Source organism: Euwallacea fornicatus, chromosome 2 (assembly GCF_040115645.1).
Source record: "Euwallacea fornicatus isolate EFF26 chromosome 2, ASM4011564v1, whole genome shotgun sequence".
NCBI classification, from domain to species: domain Eukaryota; kingdom Metazoa; phylum Arthropoda; class Insecta; order Coleoptera; family Curculionidae; genus Euwallacea; species Euwallacea fornicatus.
The window spans coordinates 6,081,551-6,093,743 of NC_089542.1; the positions used below are offsets into that span (position 1 = coordinate 6,081,551).

General features: G+C 33.1%; 1 protein-coding gene across 13 annotated transcripts in view; it reads left to right on the forward strand.

The window, feature by feature from the left end:
• The window catches only part of LOC136345809 (coiled-coil domain-containing protein AGAP005037), a 119,465-nt gene that overhangs the window by 33,078 nt on the left and 74,194 nt on the right, over window positions 1-12,193 (forward strand). For 6 of the 13 annotated variants that reach the window (XM_066294434.1, XM_066294451.1, XM_066294478.1 and 3 more), the window contains 2 exons: window positions 2,880-3,037; window positions 6,613-6,781. In XM_066294434.1, coding sequence (XP_066150531.1) covers window positions 2,880-3,037; window positions 6,613-6,781 — 327 coding nt within the window. Of the gene's footprint in view, window positions 1-2,879; window positions 3,038-3,217; window positions 3,702-6,612; window positions 6,782-12,193 lie in introns of those variants that run through there. The other 7 variants (XM_066294426.1, XM_066294487.1, XM_066294470.1 and 4 more) reach the window with 3 other exon arrangements.

Below are 12,193 nucleotides of genomic sequence, written 5' to 3' on the forward strand. Positions count from 1 at the left end.
TTCCCTAGCAAACAAGACGAAGCCTGGAATATGAAGTGCCTATGCTATTTGCTTTAAAAACGTAACCTCATTTGACACTCTGTCAGTTCGCAGGCAAAATTAAACGTACGTTATTCATCAAAACTCCTCATTAAACCATGCTCATCTCCTATGTAAACTTCTCCGAAACTGCTTCATTCGAGAAACTAAAATCTGAGGCTCTGAAGAGGGCGGATATAGGTCCCCTCAATGAGCAGATGTTTTTCCTATCGCCTTTAAGACCATGTTTCGTAGACAGCCATCAATTGCATTTACGAGAATTTCTGAATAAAGATATCGAAGATTTTCCGGCAAATATCCATGAAAATTCTAGGCCTGCGGCCCTTAGGCGAATCCCATCAGACGAAATTTTGCCTTTCTATGAAATACCTGTGGAAAGGACAGTTGAAAAATCTGCATCTCGAGAAGTTGTGATGGCTGAAAAAGAGACTGATCCTAGGTATAAAATGATACCAAAGACTTTTGCTCCTTTTAAGAATACTCTTATAAATCTCTTTATGCCTCAATCGTCTACAGAAATTCAGCCAGAAGTTGCATCTAGAATGAAAAAAAGCAGATCAATTTGCTGCAGTTCTATACCTTGTTCTTCAGAAGGTCTAGTGAGGGTCAATATTGGAAATGTCGCCATTAAAAAATCGGGGCATCTTAATGAAATCAACGTCTGGTACAACAACGTGAGCATAAATATCTGGCTCTGCTGTAGAAGATTCGTCACCTTCAGAGATACACAACCTGGGCAAAGCCTCAATTATTGGCAGTATAAAATGACTAAAGTTAAGTCCTCCTACATTCCCAAATCTCAAACCAAGACCTTGTATGATTTACCTAGCACTGGCTCTAGAAGTTCTAGCCAGGATAATGAACATGAACCTCGAGTACCTCCAGCATTCTATGGAGACCTAGGGATGCATAAAAACAAGTCCAAAGGGTTGAAAAACGTTGATCAGTTTAAAGGTGAGGAAATTGTTTTGCGAGAAGAGGTTGAAAGAGATTATGATATTCAAAGAGGCAAAAGTGACGTAGATCGGAAGATAACTCCGATTATTTTGTCATTCACAAAACGGTATTCAATAAAGGTGTTCCTATGTAGCGATTGCCATAAATGCGAGAAAGTTATTATTAAGAAGTCGAGTCGGAAAAGTTTCAAAAATATCCCAAAAGGGAAAAAATATTCAGGATCAGTGGAAATCAAGGGTGATTTAGCTAAAGAACATGACTCCAGACACTAAATTTGTGAACAAAAGTCTTCCAAATAAATCTAGTCTGTATGATTTTTATAAAAGTGTTGTTGAATCGTTGAATACTCTGTAGAATAAATTTCCTTGATAGGAGGATGTTCATTAGGATGGGAAATAAATGTTGAAGTTTCAGAGTCATTTGAGTAAAGAAATAATTCGGCTTTGAGAATGTTGCATTTTTAATCACGTATGATACGGTATACTTTCATTTGTTATGGGTTGCAGTCGTAAACTAAAGAAATAAGGTTATTTCCCATGGCTTCGTAATGGAAATCGTAGAAATGACATAACACAAACAAATATCAATTCCAATGTCTATTTCTTATTCATATGTGTTATTATACTCGCCTGCGGCTCGTGAGCACATATTTATTTGTAAATGTTGGTTTTATCAGCGATTTTCGCATTCTTTAAAATGCACTGTTTTTCAGGTCATATATCTATCAACTAATTAACGAAAAAAATTAATGTTTTTATCTGAAGATTTGTTGACATGATTTAAACTGTTCATCAACAAAGTCGAAATGGCGTATTTCCAGTCGTTCGTAAGAGCTCTTATTTCAAAAAGCTTTGGCCGATTTTCATGAATGGAGAAGATTCTGAAATATTTACGCAATATGGTAATTAGAGTGACCTGCTCGATCGCCTGACCTCATCCCTAGAGACTCTTTCATGAGATTACCTGAAACACAGGGTGTATTGAAATAAGCCAAGAAGAGTTATATGGAAGAGTTAAAAAATAAAATTACTCAAGAAGATCAACAAATACCTCCTTAATTGATAAGAAAAGTTCTTGGGGAGTTTGAATTGCGGCGTGCCCAATGTCAGGAAGTTCGCGGCATAGTAGAACACTTAAATACATTAAATTATAGTAGTTTACATTGTTACTTTTGAAGTCTTAATGGTTCTATCGTTATTTAGTTTTTTGTATTTTTTTTAAATTTGTTAAATTTAGATTTGAGTATGTTATATGAAATATATTTCGAATTTCTGAAAGAACTCAAAAACATCATAATATATATGGTTGCCGTTAAGAAAAAAATGAAAAATGTCATTTATTTACTACATGGCTAGCTTTGTATACATGTTGGTTACGTTAAGAAATTCACAACAAAAAACAATAGTTGACGTGTTCCAGGATTGTCATGAAAAATAACTCTTTCAATTTTTAATAAATTTATGCAATGTTTTTGGTCCTTTCTATATATTAATTAAATCAAAAATCCCAACTTTTTGAAAATACCCTGTGTTATTTTTAATCGTCGGAAACAAGAAAACAAGTCTAGAAGCTACGAAATGCAGTGAGTATAAAATTAATGATTTTGAATTGCGTTTTTTTTTAACTGTACGGTATTGAATTTTTTTTATTTAAAAGGCCTTAAAATTCATTAAAAAATGTATCATTTCGACTATTTTCGTAAACAATTAAAAAAAAAATTAAACTTGCAACGTTGCAATATCAATCAACCGTAACACTAACCTATTGTTTAGGCTTAAATTTATCGCAACCACATACAACCTAAACTGATCTCGTCGATTTGTTTCATACGCTTAAAGTTGCAATTTTTAAGATCTTTTACATTTTCATATATTTTCTTTTAGCTCGTAGTGACAATGAAGGTGGAGAGGTGAGAGGAAGAAGCCGCAGTACGCGGCGCGACGACCCTCGAAGGCATACCCTGGGCGCAGGTGCAGGTGGTCAATATTTGCCGAACATGTCTGGTCAAGGAGGACCATTATCTCGGACCATGGATTTAGAGGTAAGCCGCACCCTACGCGAAAATTCCTATTACATCAAGTTCATTATGATCCGGAATCATCGTTAAGCCGCAGATCCTGTTCTCATCAAAATAGTAAATTGCGTGACCTCACCAATTAGGCCGACTTAACCATTATTACAGGCCTGATGATGATCCTTCAGTGGAATTAATTCAGTTTATGGCGGGTCTTTGAATATGTCGGTTGTCTTTCCACAATATTACGTATAATATAACCTGGAAATTTATATATATTTTGTGCGGGAAACTTCGCTATTAAGCTTCCTTGAAATTGGCCTTAATATTACATCCCAGGGATAATTTATAGGCCAATAAAAATATGTCAACTCAAAGTGTCGTTTCTCTCCCTCCAAGCCTGGAAATGGGCTCGAAGTTTCGCCGGGCTCTTCAGACGGAAAACAGATGTCGAAATAAAGACCTCGACAAAAGGGACAACAAAAATCCGTCAAAGCAAGTTAATTTCAATCCCTTGGCGAGTGTCATCTCTTTCACTGACTCCCTGCCCTGTCTAAATCCAGATGAAATCTTGGACAGGACCGGAAAAAGGAGATTGATAAAGGTCTCGGAACGCTCGTTTGCGTTTGAGAAAAACGAGGCGGTTAATGTGAAAATTCTTTTGACACCTCCGGAATCCGAAGTTCGTCAGGTAATAAAGATATGTTAAAAAGTAACCTGTATACAATCGAGATATGGAAAATTACAAGTTTAATACATTTTTCAAGTTTATAGTTTTGTTGTGTGGAAAAGACCACACATTGCAAAAATATTTTCAACCGGACATGATTTCCGGTTACACCGGAAACTGACACTTACTTCATTTTTTAAAATGGAACATGGCAGTTTTTTTTAAGAAAAATGGGTTTTTTGTTGAAAATACACATCAGTATTATAATACAATTCAGTATTAATTTCTGATATTTATGATATTTATCGTATTAGTTTTTTTTCCTACCAATCGAATGATGCAAAAATAATTGTAAGGTACTGTTTGAAAAAATTATTTTTCTAATTTAAAAATTGTAAATTTCATTTGTTTCTGAAAATCTTTTAAATAATTTTACTAATTTTTTAATTGCCTATAAAAATTAGTTAATTTTCCAGTAATTCAAAATTGATTTAATCAATTCATGTTAAATAATTTTGTAAATAATTGAGTTTTTTTAATAAAGCTTTATGTGTCGAAAAACTCAAAAAAATCGAAATAAATATAAAACCGTTGAGAATCGGCACTGTGTTGTATTGTGAAACTTATGTTTATTTTCAACAAAAAAAAACATTTTTACTGAAAAAATTACATATTCCATTAAAAACAAATGAAGTAAGGGTCAGTTTCGGTGTAACCAGAGGTCAAATCAATCAACGAAAATATTTCTACAATATCGGGTTTTTCTTTTAAACAAAAATATAAATTTCAAAAATACATTAAACTGGTAATATTCCATATACGGATTGTGTTAACTCTCAAAGGCGGGGCCTTATTTAAAGAAGGAAGCAGGAGAGGAAAATTAGAGTGGCCAGAATCCTACGGAGATGTATATATTTCATGTTTAAAATACTATAGTGTTGTAAAATTTTTACATACACACGTGGGATAATAGTGCAATTTCGAATGTATAAGAAGGCCTTTAAAGCACCACCGACATCTTCCAAAACAGTACGCGGGATGAAGTGTTTCGTAGAGCTCAAGGTTTTTAAAGCCTCTTGTATACGAATATTATACAATAATTTTTATTACGAAAACAGCAATATTACAATGAATTTATTGTTTTAACCCTGAAGAAGTATTATACATTTAGTAATGTGTTTAGACTTCGCGAAATTAGAATGCATGTAATATTGTTTCCCTAGTAACCATACATGTATCATAAGGATGGTTTAATGAACGCTTCCGCGACGACATGACATCATTTTTGTTCCAAATCAATCTTGACTAAATCAATATAACGATGTCTTTCTTCAGAGTTTTAATACCCTCTCTTTTTTGAAATATTTGAGTATTGAATATGCCCAAAACCAGTGGCGTTGCATATCTTCAAGACAACTAACTTATACCTACAAAATCATTTTTAGGGATTTTTCGGACGCAGTGTTTCTCAATTTTTGAATAATCCTCACTTAATACCCTTCTTTATATAGTAATAGTGTCGTATACAACATACACAAACTCAGTGGTGTACTACGTGCCTAGAAGAGACAGCTTGTTCTTGAAAGCTGCCTTTAAAGGATTTCTTGTTTCTCAATTCTAAAATTTTCGTTCAGTACAGGATTTTTTACGATATAATTAAAGTCGAGAATCACATTTTTCTATAGCAATAATTGGTGACTGATTCTGCATAAACCCACAGGCGTAGCATGCCTATGGAATCCTGAGCAGAGATTAATAACTGTAGGAGAAAGCCCCATTTGCAAGAGAATGTTTTCGAAGAACTCTACTGTCAAGAATAACCACTCTGCCTTACTTGGATTTTACATTTTTAAGGAATTAGGCTCATTCTATTTTTGTAACAAAAAAAAATTCAATTTAAAGGCCGAAGTCAGTAGCGTCAACAGTTGTGCAAATATTGGAATCTCGCTGCTCAATGGTAGTTTATTTCATATGCATAGTTGCAATGCAGTTGTGAAACTGTCGCGCAACAGTTACCCCCACTGAATATTCTCATTTTTTTTTACTTGTTGCCAGTGGCGTACAGACTTCTGAATAAAAGTTCGTAACGACAAGAAAATGCGCTATTCATAGGACAATGTGGTCAAATCTTTAAGAGCCAACGTTCTTCGCCAAAGTGTTTTCAAACAGAAATATTCTCTTCTTATTTAGATGAAGTTAAACTTGATGGGTGCTCTAGACTATAGCCCAAGGTTAATAGATAGTTCAGTACGTCTAAGACCAATTAGACAATTATGGTTCAAAGTCGGTTTTGTTGAATCCAGAATTGGTTCGTTAACTATTTCACAAAAATAGAATTGCTGGAAAATTAATATGATGTATGATATTTAGTAACAGCAATACTAATCTAATCAGTGGTGCACGGACTAGTTCAGGTGCAGCTAAACCGACTTTAAGCAATGATTGTATAGCAGAGCCTGAAAGTAGGCATATGAAAAAACTATTTTTAATACTCAAAATTTGTGACGAAGTAGACACGAAAATAAACGCAATAAAATGGTAAATTACAAATTATTTTTTTAACCCACTGACCACCTGTCTATTTACTTCACCCCCGAGATCATTATCCGACTAATTAATCTTCCAGCCTGACGCAAAACAATTATTGTTCCAGATTTGGTATTAATCTTGTTTTTCTTTGTTAGTTGAGTTTCCAACTTTCACTGTAAGAATTCTGTAGCGAAAAGGGCGAATAAAAGAGATAATGACCGATGGGACTTAAATTAGCCACGGGTAATTCCGTTTCTTAGCGCATTATTAAGTGTCGAGATTTTAGCGATTTATTCAAGAAATTAATGTTGCGGTCTAAGGATACAGATGTAACATGCAGTTTTTTTCCATATTAAGGGTATTTCATTTGAACAATCCACTGCAAACTTGTTACCCTCATTAGGGCCACTTGCGAGGATACCCGCCCCCATCCAATGCCATGCTTTTCGACGACGACCCTGGCATCATGTCGGAGGTGGAGACCAGCTCTACAGGGTTCCGGAGAGGTGGAAAACAGCGCAGTTCCCTTCCAGTTGTGCGAACGCCCAGCAAAACCTTGGAAAGGCCCTTAGGTAAGCATTCCAAAACGTTAATTAAAACCTGGGTGGAGTTTTAATCGTACTTTTCCAATAATGACACCTCCAAGCGAAAAGGAATTCAAATTATAAGAGTTAGACTTTAAAAGTTACGCGAGTTGGAGTATTAGTTCTCTGACATATCTGTGGATTTCGCCATTCCGATAACTTAAAATCAGTTTCAGATTTTTTTTCCATTTTGGGCGAAGTAACTTTAGGGATTTTAGGAGTGGGACGTAAAATATGATATTAATCTTGATCGAATCTAAATTTAATGCCCCTATCTTAAACCGTTTTTGAGATATCACGTAGTAAATCTCGAAAAATTCATTCTGTAGGTGCAACTAGAAAATCACTATTTCGAGATTTTGGTCTGTACATTAAAACTATATAAACAACAGTTTGATGAATAGTTTACTTAAAAGCGATATCAGCTTAAAAAGTTCCAAATAGTGTATCTCTTATACCATGGTGGAGTCTCAGATAGACCTACGTATGTCTGGACTAAGTTATACAGGGAGGGTTGAAGTTCTGGAGGTTTTTCAAGTATTTGCACAGCCTCTGCAAATTAGCTAAATGATTTTTCACACACTTTTCCGATATCAAATTTTGCGAAAAAATATTGTAAGACTGATTTTTCAATTACGACACGAGTTCTCGGGTTATCATAAAAGAATTAAACTAATAAGCTGTATACACTTTTTCTTGTAATATCTGTTTAATCCCGCAACTCCTGCTCTCAGCACGCCTCAGTGTTTTAATAAAAAAAAGAACTGTTATTGCTCTTTAGTAGAAAATATTCCCGTAGTAAACCTTTCTGTAAAAAGCCATTGGTGTATGCCGACTTTTTGATTATCGAATTTCTACAAATACAAAATTATTTACGAATATTTTGCAACAAGTCTCTTTAACCTTCGTACACCTCGTTCCTAGGATACCCCTGTCTGCTATGAAAAAAAGGGAATAGTATTCCCTAAGGCATTTCAGTATACTCTGTATATTCGCAGATGGTAATAACGTCATTATTTGGCCCGCGCTAAAATTCACTCATCGCGGACAATTCCTCATCGAAATTAATATTTTTGCTTTTATGTTGTTTTATTTGAGAGTTATTTGATGTGCAGCGTGAAAATGTACTTATACATATATACATGGTGGAATGGCTAATTGGAATAAATTCAATATCAGCATATTTCGACAAAAGTGAAAAAAATATGCCCAAATGTATCGTACGACGGAAAAATTTCATCAATAAATTCAACCCCCTTTGCGTAATAGCTGCCTTTCAAAATTTTAAATAGGGAATATGAGTTTTTGATACCTCGTTTGAAAGGACTTTTCATTCTCTATTCAAAATTGTTATAATTTTAAATTTACCGCAGAAATTTACAGGAAAACAATAAATGCGTGTAATTCACGACATTCTCTATAACAAACTAAAAACTTAATAACGAATACTATTTCGTTATTGATAATGTAATAAAATAACAAAAAAATCAATATCACTGTACTATGAGATATTTGTAATGTATACCTCAAACCTCTTAAACTCTTGAAAATTGTTAAAATTAAACAAACAGCACAATAAAAAAACAAAATAACGTTTCATTAGATTTTTGTTTTTGATTTGCACTTTTGCCCCGTTTTCTTCAATATAAAGAAATCTGATTCTGTTGGTTTCAGTGGAAACGCTGAGTTGTCAGTGTTCTGTAATTTAGAAACACGATTTATTTAACAGAAATGTATGAAATGATCATTCCACAGATGATTGGTTATGGAAATAAAACGAGCAGAGGGCGAAGTTGCTCGTCAATTTCAAGACAAATTTCCAGATCTTCCGGCTATATCCCGAGGTACAATTAGGAAAATCGCAAAGGAGTTTCGTGAACGTGGGCACGTACGGCAGATAAAAACGAACCTTCCACTGCAATGAATAACGATACCAAATTAGGTGTAATGATTCGTTTTATAGAAGACCCACATAATTCTAGTCTACATTCATTTTTAGGATTCAATGTTAGTCATACCTCGATTCTGCGCATATTGAAAGAAAATAAAATGTATCCCTATAAAACAACAACAACTCAGGAGTTCCATGAAGACGATTTTGATAGAAGAACTGAACTGAACTAACCTGAAAAAATGATACAAACGATGTTAACCAGCAAGAAAATGTAATGTTTTCTGATGAGTCCACATTCACACTTCAGGATGATGTTAATAGGCAAAGCTGTCATTTATGGTCTTCAGAATGCTCACTCGATGAGAAAATTAGACATGCAAAACTCCGTGAAGGTTAATGTTTGGACAAGGATAATTAGAGGTCATATCATAGATCCTTCCTTCGTTGACCGAAAGTCGAGTAGAGATAATTATCTAGCATTACTCCAAAAGAATGTTGTACCAACTTTGGCTAACTTATATGCTGATCAAGCGAACCCAACGGTGTCAGCTAATATGATATATTTCTAGCAGCATGGAGCTCCATCACATTACCATATTAATATCCGGCAATATCTCGACTAAACTTTTCCAAATTGGTAGATAGAGAGGCGGGAATTGCTAGAATGGCCAGCACGCTAACCTGATTTTACTCCTTTGGACTTTTTGTGATGCGATTATGTGAAAAGTGTGGTGTACAAAACAAAATAGTTGACTTAAAAAGAAGAACAACACTAGCGATTAGATCGGTTAGACTTCAGATGTTGATTGACGTTAGACGACATTTTTACGATTAGCACGCTGCCACGAGGTTCACGGCATGCATTTTGAACATATCATAGCAAATTAAGATTGATTTGTTTTGATATTTTTCTACATTATCAATAATGAAATGGTATTAGTTACTAAGTATTTAGTTTGTTGTATAGATTCTAGTGAATTATATGAATTTGTTGTTTTTTTTACAAATTTTAGCAATAAAGTTTAAAACCATAGAAATTTGGCGGAGAAAATAAAGAAACCAATCAAATGCGGCATTACAAACCCATATTTCCGATTTAAAAATTTGGAGGTTGCAATTGTCACGCAAAGGGGATTGAATGTAGAGATGAAATTTTTACGTTGCAAGATGCATTTTTTGAATCTAGAATTGATTTGTTTCGAAATTTTTTCACATGATATTGAATGCAGACATTTAATTTATTCCATTTAGCTGTTCCGCCCTGTATAAAACTGACGCTTGTTTTGACTGCAATGTGATTTAATTTCAAAGTGAAAATTCTTTATGGTTGTCTGCAGCTGCAAGAATTATGTGTGCTATGAGTAACGAAAGGAGCAAATTACAGTTCTAAAAAAAGAGAAATTTGAAAGGATATTTCGTATTATATGTATCTTAGTTATTAATTCGAACTAGAATAGTTGCTTTTTATCAAATCACTAAGCAGGAAATAGAATTTGAGCTGATTTGGAGATTATATCTATTTACTTTCCATGAACTTATTTATTGCAGCATTTACTATCATCAGTAAGTACCGTGATATCTAGCCATAATAATCTCCGTATTTCCTTGTTATATTAATACAGAGAAATTTTACAACTTTTGCCTGATGTTCTAACATTAGTATGAAAGGTCAGACCCGAGTTATTCAATCATAAATTACATGGATCTGGAAATACTATTTCCTTCAACACCAAATAAATTTAATTGGTGTATATGGATTATTTATAGAGACTAGTGTTGTAGATTAATAGATGTTGTGTGGATAGTACATTGGAGTCCAGGGTGCCCCATGAAAGATGCGTTATTTGTCGATTATTGTTTCAGGATTGGCATTATAAATAAAATATAAAAGCTTAATAACTTTCTTTTTAATTTTAATTAACTCTCTTATGACCAGGACACTCTATTCTATGTAATTGAAGCAAGTTTTTGCTTGTTCTTTAATAACTATAAAGAAAATGGCCTAATGAAGAAAAACTAATTTTGGGTTTTCTTCGAGAAACTATAGAAAACTTGAAAATGGAAATTCGGCTTAGCGATACTTCAAACAATATCTAGATTATATTATTTGCGCTTCGTTCTTGTAACTAAATAAATATGCTACATCCTTGTCTAATGAAATTTGAAATAAATTTGGTTAAGTTAATTTACAAAGTAGGTAATTTCAACCAGATAGCACATGGATCAATGCAAAAAATTTAATATTTCATAATTTTCATAAAACTTATTTTGTCTGAAAGCATTAAAAAACTTATAATTTTAAACAAAAATTTTAAAGTGTTTTAAAGCATGATATATAAAGAGTGTTTAAAAAACGACGTAGCAATATTTAAGTGAGTGATTTCCCAAGTCATATTATGAAAAAAAGTTCCTATAAATGTAGATTCGGAAATGTATTGTTTTCCAGATATAGGGTGTTAATTTTTTTTTCAACGGTTTTTGAAAAATAATTCAAATATCTTTTGAGTGATTTGTTTGAAATTTCGCAGTGTTGTTTGAAGAATGCGGAACTAATTGGGCCCTAACTCAAACAAAACTGATTAAATCCAGTGACTTCAGGGGGGAAACACTTTAATCAAATTTGCTGACAAAAAATGTACGCACCTGACTTTAATTAAATTCCGAGATTATTTTGAGATGAAGTTACAAAAAATACAACTTTTTTGTCTTTTGAATTTTTATCGTATTCTACTTCGTTTATGAGATAAAAAATAAAAACCATTTTATTGCATGTTTATTTATGATACAAAAACATTTTCAAAAAATCTAACGGTCCATTCCTTTATTCCTTAAGAATACTTTGTGATTTGATGATTTTTAAAAACTTTCAAAAAATTGGTCAAAAAATAGTCGATTTATTTTTCAAAAACCGTTATTAAAAAAATATTAACATCCTGTATCTTGGAAACAATACATTTACGGACTTATGTTTATAGGAAATATTTTCATAAAACGACCTGAGCAATCGCCCCCTTATGTATTCCGCGTCTCTTTTAAGCAGCCGTATAGCTGTATATAAACCTTATATACAAATTAAAATTTTGTACGCTAAATGCGTTTGTAAGGATACGGGGTGTACCAAATTAAGTACGCAACATTTTTAACTTTGTTATTATACGATCTAAGATCCTAGTTGAAATTGCAAAAAGTTATATTTTCTTGAGCTGATTGCGGTCGTGATACCAGAAAAACAATTAGACATCGAGTTGTAAAGACAATAAAAAAAAACGCTTTCTTGTGGGAAATTGTGTATATTTATAAACGAAATTAAAACTAGTAAAATTTATACAACAAACTTCAGTAATTTTTTTCTAAAATTGATATTTTTTAAGATATCGAATTATTTTTATTTCTAATTGTATAAGCGGCAATCAATAAAATTAATTTAATCTAGCAAATGCTGAGCGACTAAAAGTAAAAAATGTCATATATAAGTTAGATTAGTAAAATAAAAAATTTAAGGCATT